The 17,575-nt window shown below is 41.8% G+C and overlaps 1 protein-coding gene across 2 annotated transcripts in view; it reads right to left on the reverse strand.

Annotated features, from left to right (window-relative positions):
- Nucleotides 1-337: 337 nt before the first annotated feature.
- Nucleotides 338-17,575, reverse strand: part of TGM6 (transglutaminase 6) — a 48,781-nt gene continuing 31,543 nt past the window's right edge. Inside the window, exons 10-13 of one of the 2 annotated variants that reach the window (XM_023220200.3) lie at nucleotides 10,155-10,496; nucleotides 2,498-2,652; nucleotides 2,071-2,204; nucleotides 338-599 (exon numbers count right to left, since the gene is read on the reverse strand). In XM_023220200.3, the coding sequence (XP_023075968.1) occupies nucleotides 446-599; nucleotides 2,071-2,204; nucleotides 2,498-2,652; nucleotides 10,155-10,496 (785 nt within the window). In that variant the 3' untranslated portion in view covers nucleotides 338-445. The remainder of the gene's footprint in view (nucleotides 600-2,070; nucleotides 2,205-2,497; nucleotides 2,653-10,154; nucleotides 10,497-17,575) is intronic. The other variant, XM_023220202.3, reaches the window with a different exon arrangement.

Here is a 17,575-nt window from a genome sequence, read left to right on the forward strand (position 1 = left end):
GGGTTCTCTGTCAGGACTGTGGGGAGGATCCTTGGCTCTTGATGTGGCCAGGGCATTTGAGAAGCAAGGAGAGTCCAAGGGTCAGCCAGGGTGACGGTGAACTGGCAGGGCGGAGTACGGCACAGCTGAGTGGGCCAGGGTTACTGTGATGCTTGGGTCTGTCAGCCTCCCAGCTATGGGGATGAGACATGAAGGTTGGAGAGGCTCCCTAGGTTCTTACATCATCTGTGGTTGTCCAAAAATTTAAGGATTACTGAGTGCAACACTTCATTTTACAGAAGAGTAAACTGAGGCCCAGGAGGAGAAGGAACTTGCCTAAATTTACCAAGTAGGGCAGAGGTTGAAGCAGGATTAACTGAGGCCCCCTGGCTCCCACGTGGAAGAGACAAAGAATGGGCAGGAGGAGGACAGGGGCCGAATTGCCCCCTCAGTCCCTCATGATCCATCACTTGGCAGTGGCCACATGGATGATCACAAAACCCTTGATGTCCGGGAAGTGAGGGCTTACAAGGTCCACCTGCAACTGCCTTGGGCCACTCTTGGAGGGGGTGATGTCAAACTGGACTGAGGCCTTCTCCTGAGGCTCCAGGGTGGGCACGCTGGGGAAAAGGAGGTGAGAAAGGCAGACTGTCAGTCCTCTTGCCATTTTGAGTCTGACCTGCCAATCCACGGCTCCCCAAACTCCTCAGGATCAAGTTCACCTTGTGGCTTGACATTCAAGACTTATCAACATGTTTCCAGGCCAGGTGCGGTGGCTTGCTCCTGTAATCCCAGCACTTTGGGAGGCCGAGGCAGGTGGATCACCTGAGGTCAGGAGTTCGAGACCAGCCTGACCAACATGGTGAAACCCCGTCTCTACCAAAATACAAAAATTAGCCGGGAGCGGTGGTGCACACCTGTAATCCCAGCTACTCAGGAAGTCGAGACAGGAGAATTGCTTGAATCTGGGAGGGGGAGGTTGCAGTGAGCTGAGATTGCACCATGACACTCCAGCCTGGGCAACAGAGTGAGACTCTGTCTCAAAAACAAACAAACAAACAAACAAAAACAACAAAAAAACATGTTTCCAATTTAATTTTCTCTTCTACCACCTGCAGTCTTCCCATCCAGCCAGGCTAGTTTTCTGTCTGTGTCCTGAACTTCCCTCCTCTGGGCTTTCATCGGCTCTGTTCCTCCCACCTAGGATGCCTTTCTTATTCCAATCCACCCAAGGCCCAAATCAAGTTCTCTTCTTCCAGGAGACCTTCCCTGACAACACCAGCCTTCAGGTGTTGACACCAAGACCTTTGCCTGGCAAACTGTCCTTCCTTCTTGATACCTGAAAATCTCAATTCATCATTTAAGGCTCAGCTCAAACACCAGCTCCACTGGGACTTCTTCCTGGCCCCACCCTCACTTAAGGGCTGCTTTTGCTCCCCCAGACCTTGGACAAGGTCTTTTTCACAAATCACACTGTCCTCATGTGAAGGGCCATCTGTATCTGAGAGCCCTTCTCAAGGCAAAACTCCTGTCCATCTTAGTGTTCCTAACAATTACACATGGGCCAGAGCACAGGTCAGTATAATCAAGGACCACATAAGTAGCAAGCAGATGAATGGAAGAAGGAAGGAGTGAATGAATGATTGACAATCAACAAGTAAATAAACGAATCCATGAACGAACAGGAACATGTGTGAATGAATGAGTGAAGCATCAATGTAGGAATACATGAATGAAAAAATGAGCAAATGAGTGAATAAATGAGTAAGCAAATTCAAGAATGCATGACTGAATGAGTGAGAGAAAATGAATGAAAGTGAGTGAATAAGTAAATGGATAAATAAGTGAAAATATGAATGAATGATGTGAGTGAATGACTGAGTGAACGAGTTACATGATTTGAGTAAATGAATGAATGAATGAAGGAAGGAAGGAATAAATAAGTGAATGCAGGCTGATATGGAAAGGCTGTGGGCTGGTTCCTGGGGGTCCAGAATCTCTCCCACACTCCCCATCCCTGGCAACTTCTCTCTGGCTCGTCCATAAGGAAGGGAGCCCCACTCCCTGCCAACCCCCCAGGCTGGCACTTACTCGATGCTGAGCTGTTCCTGGAGAAAGCCGCTGCCCTCCACCATCAACGCACAGTCCTTCACTCTTTCTAAGAGGGGGTTGACTACTGTCACTTCCACCGTAACTGCCACTCCCACCATGGCTGGGCCCAGAACCTGAAAGGGGACAACACGGATCAGTCATCGCGCCTACCCCACCTCCCTGCAGGAAACCGATGGTCCTGGCTGAGTTAGAGGATGGATCATTAGTCATGTCCACCCCTGCCTCCATATACCCCATTACTGAGTGCCACCATTGCATTCATCCCCTTATGTCCAACCCACTCCTCCCACCTTGGAGAGCTAAAGCTGGAGTTCAAGGCACAAAATGCCCAGCTTCTGACGCTCTCCCCCAGCTCTGGGGAGCGGGTGCTGCTTGGAACAGCATGGTAGGTGCAGGCTGAGGTCACCTTGATGGTGATGAAGTCCTCTAGAGTAATGTCCTTCTCCACCAGAAGCTTCTCTCCTTTGGTGACGAGGCACATGGCAGCCAACAGGATCTTCTTGTCCTCTGTCAGGTCTTCTTTATACTTAGAGTAAGATATTGTAATTGGGATTCTCTTCTCTGGAAGGGAAAGCAGAGGTGGGAGTTGGGGCTTGGTGTCTTTCTTCAATGGCACTGGGAAGAAGGAAGGGAATGCCCAACTAATAGCTCCTTTCTCTCTGGTCCTTGCAACCATTCTGTGACAGGCTTTATTCTCCTCAGTTCTCAGATGAAGAAACCTAAGGCCCAGAGCGGGTATTTTCTTGTCCAAACTCATATAGGAAGTAAACCAAGAAATTAGGATGAGGTGGGAGTCAAATTCAGGTCAGGGAGCTACCACAATACCAGACTATTTCTCCAAGGGCCCCCAGAGATGTTTCCAAACTTTCCCTACTTATTCCAGATGGAAATCTCTCAGCCCATCAACCATTCATCCCCTCCTTCACTGTTCATTGAGCACCTATTATGTGCTAGGTGTAGAGAAGAAGAATACCAAAGGTCTGCCTCAATCTTCCAATCCTGTGAGGCCAATTTCCCTACAACTTTTCCAAATGCCCCCCTCCATGAAGGCCCAGTCCCGGTCAGCCCCACCAACTGAGGGAAGTCTTCACTGACGCCTCCAGCCAGTGCTCTCATGCTCTCTGAGCTCCTGTGGTCCTGGCCATCTCTATCTCCCTCTCACCAGTCACAAACATCCTGCCTAGGTATTCTTTTCTTGTAAGCATGGATCACCACAAACCTCCGTCTTTTTTTTTTTTTTTGAAGACGGAGTCTTGCTCTGTTGCGAGGCTGGAGTGCAGTGGTGGCATGATCTCGGCTCACTGCAACCTCCACCTCCTGAGTTCAAACGATTCTCCTGCCTCAGCCTCCTGAGTAGCTGAGACTACAGGCACATGCCACCGCACCCAGCTAATTTTTGTATTCTTAGTAGAGATGGAGCTTCATCATGTTTGCCAGGATGGTCTCAATCTCTTGACCTCATGATCCGCTCACCTTGGCCTCATAAAGTGCTGGAGTTATAGGTGTTTTTTTTTTTTTTTTTTTCCTGACTACTATGTATTCTTTCTTTTAGGTTCAATGTGCTCTTTCTGGTTTGCTCTCAGGCCCCCTCATTCCCTATTGTTCTACTCCCACTGCTTCCTTTATTTCTGTTTTCTTCCTGACTCTGAAGGCATTTGAGTTTTTAACTTACGGAAAAGGTCCTTAAAGGGCTCAACATGGTTCATGTGCTCTGCTATCCCGGGGCTTTGCGTATCATAGATTCTCCTGAATGCCAGTAGGCCGATTCATGTGTTAAAGCATGATTTTTTTTTATGGGCTCCCTTAGTTCGGTAGGTCATTACTGGAGGAACTTTATTACAATAACAGTAATAAGTAATAATTATAGGCCAGTGCAGTGACTCACACCTGTAATCCCAGCACTTTGGGAGGCGAAGGTGGGTGGATCACCTGAGGTCAGGAGTTCCAGTCCAGTCTGACCAACATGGAGAAACCCTGTCTCTACTGAAAAAAAATTACAAAATTAGCAGGGCGTGGTGGTGTGTACCTGTAATCCCAGCTACTTGGGAGACTGAGGCAGGAGAATTGCTTGAACCCAGGAGGCGGAGGTTGCAGTGAGCTGAGACTGGGCCATTGCACTCCAGCCTGAGTGACAGAGCAGGACTCTGTCTCAAAATAACAATAACAATAACAATAATTATTATAAATATAAAAGCTAACTTTTACTAAGGGAATAAAGTGTATTGCACTTGGAAGTGCTTTCGCAGACTGACTTGTTTAAACCTTACAACAATTCCATGAGCAGGTATTATTATTTTTATTTGATTGATTTATTATTTTATTGATAATATATTATTGTTGATAACAATATCAAAAACACTGATAATAAACATCATAAATTGAATGTTCATCAGGTAGTAGGAATGATGCCAAATACTTTATATACGTTATATCATTTACTCCTTGCATAGTGATAGACCATGGTTCTCCAAGTGTGGTCCTGGGACCAGCAGCATCAGTGTCACCTGGAAACTTGTTAGAAATGTAAATTCTCAGTGTCCAGCATGAAGAACCACCATATGCCACCATATGATACACATGAGCAGAGCTCTGGGCATCAGCTCAGACCCTGGGAGAAAGGAGGAGAAAAGTTGCCCTTTAAAATGTTTGGATCAGGGCTTCTTAAGTCCTTTGACTCACAGACTCCACTAACAATCTAATAAAAGCTGAGACTCCTTTCCCTAGAACAATGGTTCTCAATAGCACTGTCACTCAGCTGGATGTAACTGACATCATCTGTAGAATATTGCGTCCGACAACAGCAGGATACACATTCTTCTTTTTTTTTGTAGAGATGGGGTTTCACCATGTTGCCCAGGCTGGTCTTGAGCTCTTGAGCTCAAGTGATCCTTCTGCCTCAGCCTCCCAAAGTTCTGGGATTACAGGTATGCACCACCTGTGCCTGGCCCCAATTGTTAGCATTTTATAGCCATATAGTATTTTAAAATTAAGGTCTACACTTTTTTTCAAAGGAATAGTGCTATTGCACACTTTATAGACTACAGGATAACATAAACATAACTTTTATATGCTCTGGGAAACCAAAACATCTGTGTGACTTGCTTTATTGCAATATTCCTATTATTATGGTGCAATATTCCTTTATTGCAATATTCCTATTAATATTCCTATTATTATGGCAATATCTCTGAGGTATGCCTGTGGATCAATAGAATAGAAGAGAGTTCAGAAATAGGCCTGCACAAATATAGTCAGTTGATCTTTGACAAAGTAGCAAAGGAAATACAATGGAGAAAAGATAGTCAACAAATGGTGCTGAAGCAACTGGATATCCACATGGGGAAAAGAAAATCTAGACAAAGGACTTACATTCTTTACAAAATTTACTAAACTGAATCATTGACCTAAATGTAAAATGCAAAACTACAGAACTCTTAAAGATAACATGGGAGAAAAATCTAGATGACCTGAGATTGGTAATATTTTTTTTTGAGATGGAGTCTTGCTCTATTGCCCAGGTTGGAGTGCGGTGGTATGATTTTGGCTCACTGCAACCTCTACCTCCCGGGTTCAAGCGATTCTCCTGCCTCAGCCTCCCGAGTAGCGGGATTACAGGCACCCACCACTATGCCCAGCTAATTTTTGTGTTTTTGGTAGAGATGGGGTTTCACCATGTTGGTCAGGCTGGTCTCAAACTCCTGATCTCAAGTGATCCACCTGCTTCAGCCTCCCAAAGTGCTGGGATTACAGGCGTGAGCCACTGTGTCCAGCTGGTAATAATTTTTTTTGATACAGTGCCCAAGGCATGATCCATGAAAGAAAAACTTGATAAGTTGGACTTTAGTAAAACTAAAAACTTTGCTCTGCAAAAACACTGTGAAGAGACTGAGAAGAGAGGACACAGACTGGGAGAAAATATTTGCAAAAGACTGTTACCCAAAATACACAAAGACCTTTCAAAAACCAGCAATGAGAAAATGAACAACCCAATTAAAACATGGGCAAAAGATCTGTACACCTCACCAAAGAAGAGATACAGATGTCAAATAAGTATATGAAAAGATGCTCAATGTCATACGTCATTAGTGAAAAGTAAACTCTGATACACTATTACACACCTATTACAATGTCAATAATCCAAAACACACAACGGATAGAATAAGGAACAACAGGAATTCTCATCTATCCCTGGTGGGAATTCAAAAGGATACAGTCACTTGGGAGGACAGTTTGTCAGTGTTTTACCAAACTAAACATACTCTTACCATAAGATCCAGCAAGTGTGCTCCTTGGTATTTATCTAAAGAATTAAAAATTCGGGCCTGGTGCGGTGGCTCATGCCTGTCATCCCAGCACTTTGGGAGGCTGAGGCAAGTGGATCATGAGGTCAGGAGATCAAGACCATCCTGGCCAATATGCTGAAACCTTGTCTCTACTAAAAATACAAAAATTAGCTGGGTGTGGTGGTGTGTGCCCGTAGTCCCAGCTACTCGGGAGGCTGAGGCAGGAGAATGGCGTGAACCCGGGAGGCAGAGATTGCAGTGACCAAGATCGCGCCACTGCACTCTAGCCTGGTGACAGAGTAAGACTCTGTCTCAAAAAAATAAAAATAAAAAAAAAAGAAAACTCAAGCCCACACAAAAACCTGCATAAGGATGTCTACAGCAGCTTTCTTCATAATTGCCAAAACTAGCAATCAACCAAGATGTCCTTAAGTAGGTGAATGGATAAACTGTGTACATCCATATAATGGAATACTATTTTGCAATAAGAAGAAATGACCTATCAAGACACAAAAACCATAAGGGATCCTTAAATATATATTGCTAAGTGAAAGAAGCCTGTCTGAAAAAACCTAATTATACTGTATGATTTCAACTGGATGACATTATGGAACAGGCAAAAGTGTGGAGACACTAAAAAAATCAGTGGTTACTGGGGCTTCAGGCAAGGAAAGGAGGGATGAATAGGTGGAACATGGGGATATTGGAGAGGGGATGAAACTATTCTGTATGAGAGTGGAATATCAGACACATGCCATTACACATCTGTCAAAAGGCATAGAATGCACAACACAGAGTGAACCCTAATGTAAACTATGAATTTTAGTTAATAATACTGTGTCAATATTGGCTCATTAATTGTAACAAATGTACCACACTAAAGCAAGATGTTAGTAGCAGAAGGAGAGGTGTGGTGGTGGGCAGGGATATGGGAACTCTCTGTACTTCCCACTGAAAGTTTTCTGAAAACCTAAAACTACTTAAAAACCCAATAATTTAAAAAATTGTAGGTTTTAATAGTCTATCATTTGGCCAAAGAGTTTCACTTTTCTTTTTAGACGGAGTCTTGCTCTGTCGCCCAGGCTGGAGTGCAGTGGCGAGATCTCGGCTCACTGCAAGCTCCTCCTCCCGGGTTCACGCCATTCTCCTGCCTCAGACTCCCGAGTAGCTGGGACTACAGGCGCCTGCTGCCACGCCCGGCTAATTTTTTTGTAGTTTTAGTAGAGACAGGGTTTCACCGTGTTAGCCAGGATGGTCTTGATCTCCCAACCTCGTGATCCGCCCGCCTCGGCCTCCCAGAATGCTGGGATTACAGGCATGAGCCACTGTGCCCCGCCCAAGAATTTCACTTTTGTGATATAGTCTAACAAAAGTCCAAAATCCAGAGGAAAAAAAAGATTTATTTTTGCATCAAAATGTTTACTTGCTTGCCTGACACTCTGTAAATAAATTAAACAAAAGTTTAGTTTTATTTTTAATAGCAATAAGCTGATAACTACCTAAAAGAAGAGAAAAGATAGGTCACTATATATTTATTTAAAGATCTATTAAATTTTATTTAAACATCTATTAAAATGATGTTTGTGAGGAACTCATAAAAATATTTAAAATACAATGTAATATGAAAAGAGCAGGGCAATAATGACTATTTGCAATCTTTAACTAGAACTGTTTTTCAAAAAGCAAACAGGCATTAAAAATTTGGAAGTAAAATACATTAACAGTTTGTAGGTGGGTGGCAGAATCATAGGTGATTTTTCTCTTTTGCTTTCCAAATTTTTATGAATATGTATTACTTTTAATATGAAAAAAATTGCTAAAAGCCAGAGGGAAGTGTATGTTAATTAACATTTTATGATGAAGTGTTATTTTGTGATTTAGACTTTGTGAAAAATAAATGACAAAAAAAGCTAAAAAAGTGTGACACCTCCTTCATACATTTTCACACCGTGTGAAAATCCACAAGCTTCACTTACCAGAAACTGGCCCAGAGCAACAACTTCTTCGTTTAATTGAATCCTTAGAGTTCAGAAAGTATGTGAAAGGAGAGGGAGGCAAACGAGAGATAGAGATACAGAGATAGACTGAGAGACAGAGAGAGAGGAGAGATAGAGAGACAGGCGAAAAAGCCAAAAGGACAGAGGCAGAGAGAGAGACAGGGAAGGAGAGACAGATGGAGAGGGAGACACAGGCAAAAAGACAGACAGACTAGGAAAAAAGTGCAAGAATAATCAAAGAGGACACATTTAATAAATCATCCATGAAGTGCTATGTGTTCAAAGATCACGAAAAAAATCCTTTAACATCAGCCTCCTGGGTTCAAGTGAGTCTCCTGCCTCAGCCTCCTGAGTAGCTGGGACTACAGGCATGTGCCACCACACCCGGCTAATTTTTTGTATTTTTAGTAGAGACGAGGTTTCTTTTTTGTTTTTTTTTGTTTTTTTTTTTGAGACAAGGTTTCACTGTGTTAGCCAGGATGGTTTCGATCTCCTGACCTCGTGATCCACCTGCCTTGGCCTCCCAAAGTGCTGGGATTATAGGCATGAGCCACCGCGCCTGACCTCGATATATTTTTTAAGAAGCAGTTGGAATAAGGTCAGTTAAAAAAATACGAAACCCTTTAAAAAGACTGAAGCCATTCTCTTCTGCTATGAAATACTAAGGATAAATTTTAGGCAAATGTACCATTAGGTGTGTTGAGCATATTTGGTGTGGGCTCTGACCATTCCATAACCTGCAGTCAAGCAATTGCATCAGCTGAGTAAATGTGCACTGTGGTCAACATCCCTGGCCTTGAACCCTGGCTTTGCCCCTTCCTGGCCTTGGTCAGGACTGTGTCTCTCATGCCAGACTGCCTGGATTTGGGTCCTGCAACTATGCACGCTGACTGTGTGACTCTGAACTAGTGATTTCACCTTTCTTGGTGTGAGTCTTCTCCTTTCAAAGATGGAGCTAGCACTAGTACCACGCACAACGTGGCTGCAGGGATTATGCTGTCGCATGCAGAATTCTTGAGACAGGGCTTGGCACATGTAAGCACTTAATAAACATCTCTGGCCTAGCTCAAGCCTGTCATCCCAGTGCTTTGGGAGGCCAAGGCGGGCAGATCACTTGAGTCCAGCCTGGGCAACATCATGAAACCCCTTCTCTACTAAAAATACAAAAATTATCTGGGTGTGGTGGTGGATGCTTGAAGTCCCAGCTACTCAGGAGGCTGAGGCAAGAGAATCCCTTGAATCTGGGAGGTGGAGGTTGCAGTGAGCTAAGATCACACCACTTCACTCCAGCCTGGGTGAGAGAGTAAGACTCTGTCTCAAAAAAATCGAAAACCAAAACAAAGAAAACCATCTGTTACCAGTCCAGCCCTCTCCCACAGATCATCTGGAGCCAAATGGGCTCCAGAATTCTTTTTTTTTTTTGATGTTAGAAAAGTAATGCATGGCATATTCCATACATGCTGAAATAGCCCCAGCATGTATTTATTTGGTGTGTAAATATTCATTCTAATTACAACAAATAGAAACTATAAATCACGCCTTCATCAGATTGCCACCAGTGCATGTGGACTTGTATTACTGTTGTTATTGTTTTGCCCCTCCGAGTCTCAGTTTTCTCATCTGTAAAGTGGGGACAAGAGGCAAGGCACTGAGCACAATGCCCAGGAATATCCCTTTCCTTCCTGGGGATGAATGCAGATCCTGGGAAATACCCCCGACCTCCACAACTCTCCTGAAAAAGGAGGTGGCTTGGCCTGATTCCACCAAGCCAGGGTACACTTACCTTCTTGCCGCCCCAGCCTCACGGCGTGGGATTCATGCAGGATCTCTGCCACCGGCTTGCGGGTGTAGAGGATGGTGGCACCGCTCAGGTTGACCCTCACCTGCTGGACCCGGGAGGTGAGGTTGGCCAAGCACAGGGCCAGTCTCAGGTCGTGGCCCAGCATGGGAGGCTCTAGCAGCTTGAACTTGCCAGTGATGCTGGGCTTGGTGGCGGGCTCCAGGAGGTCATCATGCCAGAGACAGCGCCCCCCAGCCCTGCGGATCCAGGTTCTCCTTCCAGAAGCTTTCAGGCTGAACAACCTCTTCACCGCCTTGATATACACCTGCCTCTCTTTCCGGGACCCTGCAGGGCATCACACAACGTCAGCAGCAGGCACCCCCTTGCTCTTTTAATTTACCATGGCTCGTGGAAGCCAAACTGGCAGTTCAAGAGCCATATACACATCGGTGCCACATGCCTTGTGTTTGATTCTCTATGTAAATAAAATTTTAAATCAGTTGCCAACAACTTCAGCTCAAGAAATTTCACATAAAAATGCAAATTTCCAGCTTCTCTGACAGCTGGGTCAAAAGCCTCATATAGTAATGATAGCTAGCACTTTTGCAGATTTGCTATGTGTACTATAGCACTTGGTGCTGTGTTTATTTTCTCTAGGTGGTACTACAGAGGTATTATCATCACCTACATTTAACAGACAAGGAAGCCAAGACACAGAGAAGTAACTCCTCAGTCACACAGCTTATGTGTTAAGTGAGGGAGCTGGGACTTGAACCAGGCAGTAAAGCTCCAAATTCCATTAATGCTCCCTTATCACTCTCCACATGGCAATAATGGTCTTGAGGCAGGAGGCGGGACTTAACTCCGGAGTTGGGGCTCAAACTCAGGACTAGATTAAAGACTAATGGAAACAGGGAGGAGGCAAAAGCACTTCTCTATAAGACACGCCCACCAGTGCTATGGTAACACCCAGAACTTACTACCCCTTTTCAAGGCAATCACCTGAAAGTTAACACGCTTTTCCTAAAAATTTCTGCATAATCTGCCCCTTAATTTGCACGTAATGGAAACTGAGTGTAAATATGATTACAAAACTGTAGGGTATAAAAACTTCATTCTTTTGCATGTGGATATACAGTGGTCCCAACACCATTCGCTGAAAAGACTATTTTCATTCTTTCTCCATTGAATTGTCTTGACACCCTTGTAGAAATCAATTGAACATAATTTTAAGGGCTCATTTATGGACTCTCAGTTCAATTTCTTTGATCTATATGTCCATTCTCATGCCAATACCACACCGTCTGAGTTTCTGTATATTTGTAGTACTTTTTGTGTGTCTGTTTTTGAGACAGGATCTCACTCTGTCACCCAGAGCTGCTATGCTGGGCATACTGCCTATGTGGTAGCCCTGGCCCACAAGGAGCATCACCTTCGCTGTTGCTGCACACTGCTCCTTTAAGAAAAGTTGCTAACACCACTGGCGCATCCTTGAATTCTTTCCTGGGTGATGCCAGGAACCCTCCTGGGCTAAGCCTGTATGCCCTAAATCAGTCTAGAGTTGAGCAATAGCAGCGCCCGCTAGAGGGAATGTACTCTCTGGTGGTCCATGATCTTCACCCTGTAATTCTCACTCATGGGGTTCTATCTGTGGGGCTCCTATAGACATGTGAGTTTAGGGCCCCGATACACCACTTTCCCCGCTGCTAGCACAGACCTCTCTTTTGAGCTACAGAACAATACGAAGAACTGGACAGCACCCCCCAGGTGTCCCACAGGTGCCTCAAATCCAACCAAACCTACCAACTGCCCAGCCTAATTCCTCATCCCAGCCAATGGTGCAGCCATGAGCCCAGGTGTACAAGCCAGAAGCCTGGGGGTGTTCTTGACTCTTCTCTCACCTTCATCACTCACAACAGAGCCCTCACCAGGTCCTGCTGAGCATCCTCCTTAGGCTCTGGAATCTGTCCTCTTCTCTCATCTCTCTTCCCCCATCAGATCACCATACAAACAACCTCACCATGAGGTCAGCATGTGAACTTTTATTACTGTTTTCATTACTCTGTCCCTGCAAGCTTCAGTTTTCCTCTCTGTAAAGTGGGGACAAGAGGCCCACAGGCAAGGCACTGAGCACGATAATCAAGAACGTCCCCTCCCTTCCTGGGAATGTAGGATCCATCCTGTTCCAGTTCTGTTTCCACTCTGATGATTCCAAAATCCAATTCTGATGGTTCCCCTTCCCTACTTGAAACCTGCGGCATGTGGTCTTCACACCACTCTCCCCAAAAGGTACCCTGATACTGTTGACCCTGGTCAGATCACTTGGTGATCGCTTGGTGTTGCTGTGGACACCAAGGTTCTTTAACACTCCATGTTTTATTATTAAAATGTGTGTGAATTCTGCTACTGCACAATATATTTTTACTATGACAGTGTTTCATTTCCCTGCCGAAGAATTTAATGCCACCTTCTCATGGAGACCTTCTCTGATCACCTGATTTTTTTAAACAGCTTTATTGAGATACAATTCCATAACATACAATTCACCCATTTTAAGAGTGCAATTCAACGTTTCTTAGTATGTTCACAGAATTGTGCACCCATCACCACAATCTAATTTTCAAACGTTTTGGTCACTCCCCCTAAAAAAATTCTGTAACCATCAGGAGTCATTTCCCATTCCTCCCCACCCCAACCCCAGCCCTAGGCAACCACTAATTTAATTCATAATTTGCCTATTCTGGACATTTCATATAAAGGGAATCATACAACATGTGGTCTTTTGTGAAATTTTTTCCACTTAACATAATGTTTTCAAGGTTCGTTCATGTTGTAGCATGTATCAGTACTGAATTCCTTTTTATTTCTGACTAGTATTCCATCAGATGGATATACAGTTTATTTATCATTGATGGGTACTTGGGCTGTTTCTACCTTTTATCTATTTTAAATACTGTTTCTATAAATATTCATGTAAAGTTTTTGTGTGGGTGTTTGTTTTCATTTCTCTTGGACATGTAGCTGGGAGTGCAATTGCCGGGTCACAGTAACACCACGTTTAACATTTTGAGAAGCTGTCAAAGTGTTTCCCAAAGTGGCTGCGCAATTGTAAATTCCCACCAGCAATGTATGAGTGTTTCAATTTCTCCACATCTTCACCAACACTAATTGTCTGTCTTTTTGATGACAGTAGATCTAGTGGATGTGAAGTGGCATCTCATTGTGGTTTTGACATGCATGTTCCTAATGACTTAATGATGTTAAGCATCTTTTTCTGTGCTTATTGGCCATTTATATATGGTCCTTGGGGAGATGTTCATTCACATCCTTTGCCATTTTAAAATTGGATTATTTATTTATTCATTTTGTAGAGATGGAGTCTTACTATGTTGCCCAGCTGGTCTTGAACTCCTAACCTCAAGTGCTCCTCCGGCCTTGGCCTCTCAAGGTGCTAGGATGGGCCAAGCATGGTGACTCATGCCTGTAATCCTAGCACCTTGAGAGGCCAAGGCAGGAGAAGCACTTGGCCTTTCCAGTGCTCTTAAATTATTTTTTTAATGGTTGAGTTGTAAGAGTGACATATATATATATAAATTTTTTTTTCTAGGCAAGAGTACTTTATCCATTCAATACATGATTTGCAAATATTCTCTCCTGTTCCATGGGCTATCTTTCTGCTTTCCTGATGTTACTGTTTGCAGGACAAGTTTTTAACTTTGATAAAGTCCAATTTTCTCCCTTGTTACTTGTGCTTTTGGTGTTGTATCTGAAAAGTCTTGGTCTAATCCAAGATTATGAAGATTTACTCCTATGTTTTCTTCCAAAAATTTTATAGTCTTAGCTCTAACATATAAGTCTATAAAGCATTTTGAGGAATTTTTGTGTATCGCGTGAGATAGGAGGCCAACTTCATTCTTTTTCTTTTCCTTTTTAAAATTTTTCATGTGACCAGTGAGGTATAACAACTTCATTCTTTTGCATGTGGACATACAGTGGTCCCAACACCATTTGCTGAAAAGACTATTCTTATTCTTTCTCCATTGAATTGTCTTGACGCTCTCATGGAATCAATTGAACATAATTTTAAGGGCTTATTTTTGGACTCTCAGTTCAATTTCTTTGATCTATATGTCCATTCTCATGCCAGTATCACACTGTCTGGGTTACTATATATTTGTTGTAATTTTGTTTGTCTGTTTATTTTTGAGACAGAATCTCACTCTGTCACCCAGGCTGGAGTACACTGGTACAATCATGGCTCATTGCAACCTCAACCTCCCAGGCTCAAGCAATCCTCCCACCTCAGCCTCCTGAGTAGCTGGTAGCCATGCCACCACACTCTGCTAATTTTTAAATTTTTTTTGTAGAGATGAGGTCTTCCATGTTGCCCAGCTGGCCTGAAAGGAGATTTCCTGATGTGGAGGGAGTCTCCTGACTTAGCCTCCTAAAGTGCTGGGATCACAGACATAAGCCACCATGCCTGGCTGCAGTAAGTTTTGAATTTGGGAAGTATGAGCCCTCCAACTTCTTTTTCAAGACTGTTTGGGCTATTTGGGGTCCCCTTGCATTTCCAAATGAATTTAATGATCAGGTTGCTAATTTTGGGAAAAAAATTCAGCTGTAACTTTGATAAGATTTTGTTGAGTCTGTAGATCAATTTTGAGAGTCTTGCAATTTTAACAATATAAACCCTTTCAATCCATGAAAATGGGATGCCTTTTCATTTATTTATATCATTAATTTCTTTCAACAATGTTTTGTAGTTTTAGCATATAAGTCTTGCTCTTCTTTTGTTGAATTTATTCCTAAGTATTTTATTCTTTTTGATACTATTGTAAATGGATTTATTTTCTTAATTTCATTTTTGGATTATTCATTGCTAGTATCTAGAAACATGATTAATTTTTGTATATTGATCTTGTGTTCTGCAAACTTGCTGAACTTGATTATCATTTCTAATAGCTTTTTAATGGATTCCTTAGGATTTTATATATACAAGATTATGTTGTGTGCAAATAGAAATAGTTTCATATCTTTCTAATTTGGAAATTTCTCTTTCCATTTCTTCTTTCTCTCCCTCTCTCCCTCCCTCCCTTCTTTTCTCTTCTTCCTATTTTAAAAATTGTGATAAAATACACATAACATAAAATTTACCATCTTAACCATTTTTAATTGTACACTTCAGTGTCACTAAGTACACTCTTATTGTTGTGTAACCATCACTGCCATCTATCCAGAGCTCTTTTCATCTTGATTGAAACTCCGTACCTATTAAACAATAATGCCCATTCTCCCCAGATCTTAGCCTCTGACAACCACCATCCTACTTTCTGTCTCTATGAGTCTGGCTAATCTAAGTACTTCATAGATGTAAGCAGCATCATAGAATATTTGTTCTTTTATGTCTGGTTTATTTCACTTCGCATAATGTCCTCAAGTTTCATCTGTGTTCCAGCATTTGTTGATGTTTTCTTTCTTTTCAAGGCTAAATAATATTCCTTTGTATGTATATACCACATTTTGTTTGTTCATTCATTCAGTGATGGACACTTGGGTTGCTTTCACCTTTTGGCCATTTTGATGAGATCGGGCGCATTCAGGGTGGTATGGCTGTAGATATTTTGGCTACTTTGAATACTGCTGCTCTGAACATGGGTGTACAAATATCTCTTCAAGGTCCTGCTTTCAATTCTTTTGGGTATATACCCAGAAATTGAATTGCTGTATTGCATGATAATTCTATTTTTGATATTTTGAGAAATAGCCATATTATTTTCCACAGTGGCAGCACCATTTTACATTCTCAACTCCCACTAATTCCACTCTCTCCACATTCCTTCTAACACTTTTTTATTTGATAGTAGCCATCTTAGTAGGTATGAGGTGGTATCTCATTGCAGATTTAATTTGCATTTCCCTAAAGATTAGTGATTTTGAACATCTTTTTATGTGTTTATTGGACATTTGTATATCTTCTCTGGAGAATGGCTACTCAAGCCCTTTGCCTATTTTTTAATTAAGTTATTTGGTTTTTGTTGCTGAGTTATAGGAGTTTTTAATATATTCTGGATAGTAGTCCCCTATCAGAAATATCATTTGCAAATATTTCCTCTCATTCTCTAAATTGCCTTTTCATTCTCTTGAATGTATCCTTTGATGAACTGACATTTTAAATTTTGATGTAGTCCAATTTATATATTTTTTGTGTTGCCTATGCTTTTGGCAACATATTCAAGACATCAGTGCCAAATCCAACATCATGAAATTTTTCTCCTATGTTTTTTCTAAGAGTTTTATAATTTTAGCTCTCACGTTTAGACCTTTGATCCATTTTCAGTCAATTTTTCTACATAATGCAAGAGTCTAACTTCAGTCTTTTGCACATAGATATACAGTTTTCCCAACACAATTTTTAAAAAGATATCTATTTCTTTTTCTTGCTTAATTTCCTTGGTTAGCACTTCCATCAAAATGATGAATCAATGTGGCAAAAAAGGACATCTTGGTCTTGCCCTGCTTTTGGGGTGCAAGTGTTCAACCTTTCACTATTAAATATCATTTTAGCTGTGGCTTTTTTATGGGTGGCTACTTCTATTCTTAATTTGCTGAATGTTTTTTCTTTTTAATCATAAAGGGGTATGAGAATTTGTCAAATGCTTTTTCTGCATCTATTGAGATGATCATGTGGTTTTGTCCTTTTTTCTATTGATACAGTGTATTTATATTAGCTGATTTTCAATGTTAAACCCATCTTGCATTCCTGGGATAAATCCCACTTACTCATAGCATATAATCTTTTTTATATGTTGTTGAATTCAGTTTATCAGTCAACTCAATTCATTTCATATTCATGAATTTTTGCTTTCATTATTGATTTTTGCTTTCACATTCATAAGGGAGATAGATATATAGTCTTCTTTTCTTCTGATGTTGTCATCTGGTTTTGGTATCAGGATAATACTGACTTCATAGAATGAGTTGAGAGGTATTCCCTCATTTTCTAATTTTTGGAATAATTCATGAATAATTGATATTAGTTCTTTTAATATTTGGTAGAATTCACCAGTGACATAATCTGGGCCTGATTATTTCTTTGTGGGAAGTTTTCATATTAGTAGTTCAATATGAACTGTTACTAGTTCTTTACTTGTTGTGAATCTATTCAGATTTTCTACTTCTTTTTGAGATAGTTTTGGTAAGTTGTGTCTTTCTAGAAATTTACCCATTTAATCTAAAGTTATCTAATATGTTGTCATACAGTTGCTCATAGTATCCCCTAATAAACTGTCATTAATTATAGCAATTCTGACTCCAAATGTGTGTGGGGTTTTCATACTAACCAATTCTCCAACTCTCTGGACACCAACTGGGTCTCCTTCCATTCCATTCCATTCCATTCCATTCCATTCCATTCCATTCCATTC

Source organism: Piliocolobus tephrosceles, chromosome 20, assembly GCF_002776525.5.
Source record: "Piliocolobus tephrosceles isolate RC106 chromosome 20, ASM277652v3, whole genome shotgun sequence".
Classification (NCBI taxonomy): Eukaryota; Metazoa; Chordata; class Mammalia; order Primates; family Cercopithecidae; genus Piliocolobus; species Piliocolobus tephrosceles.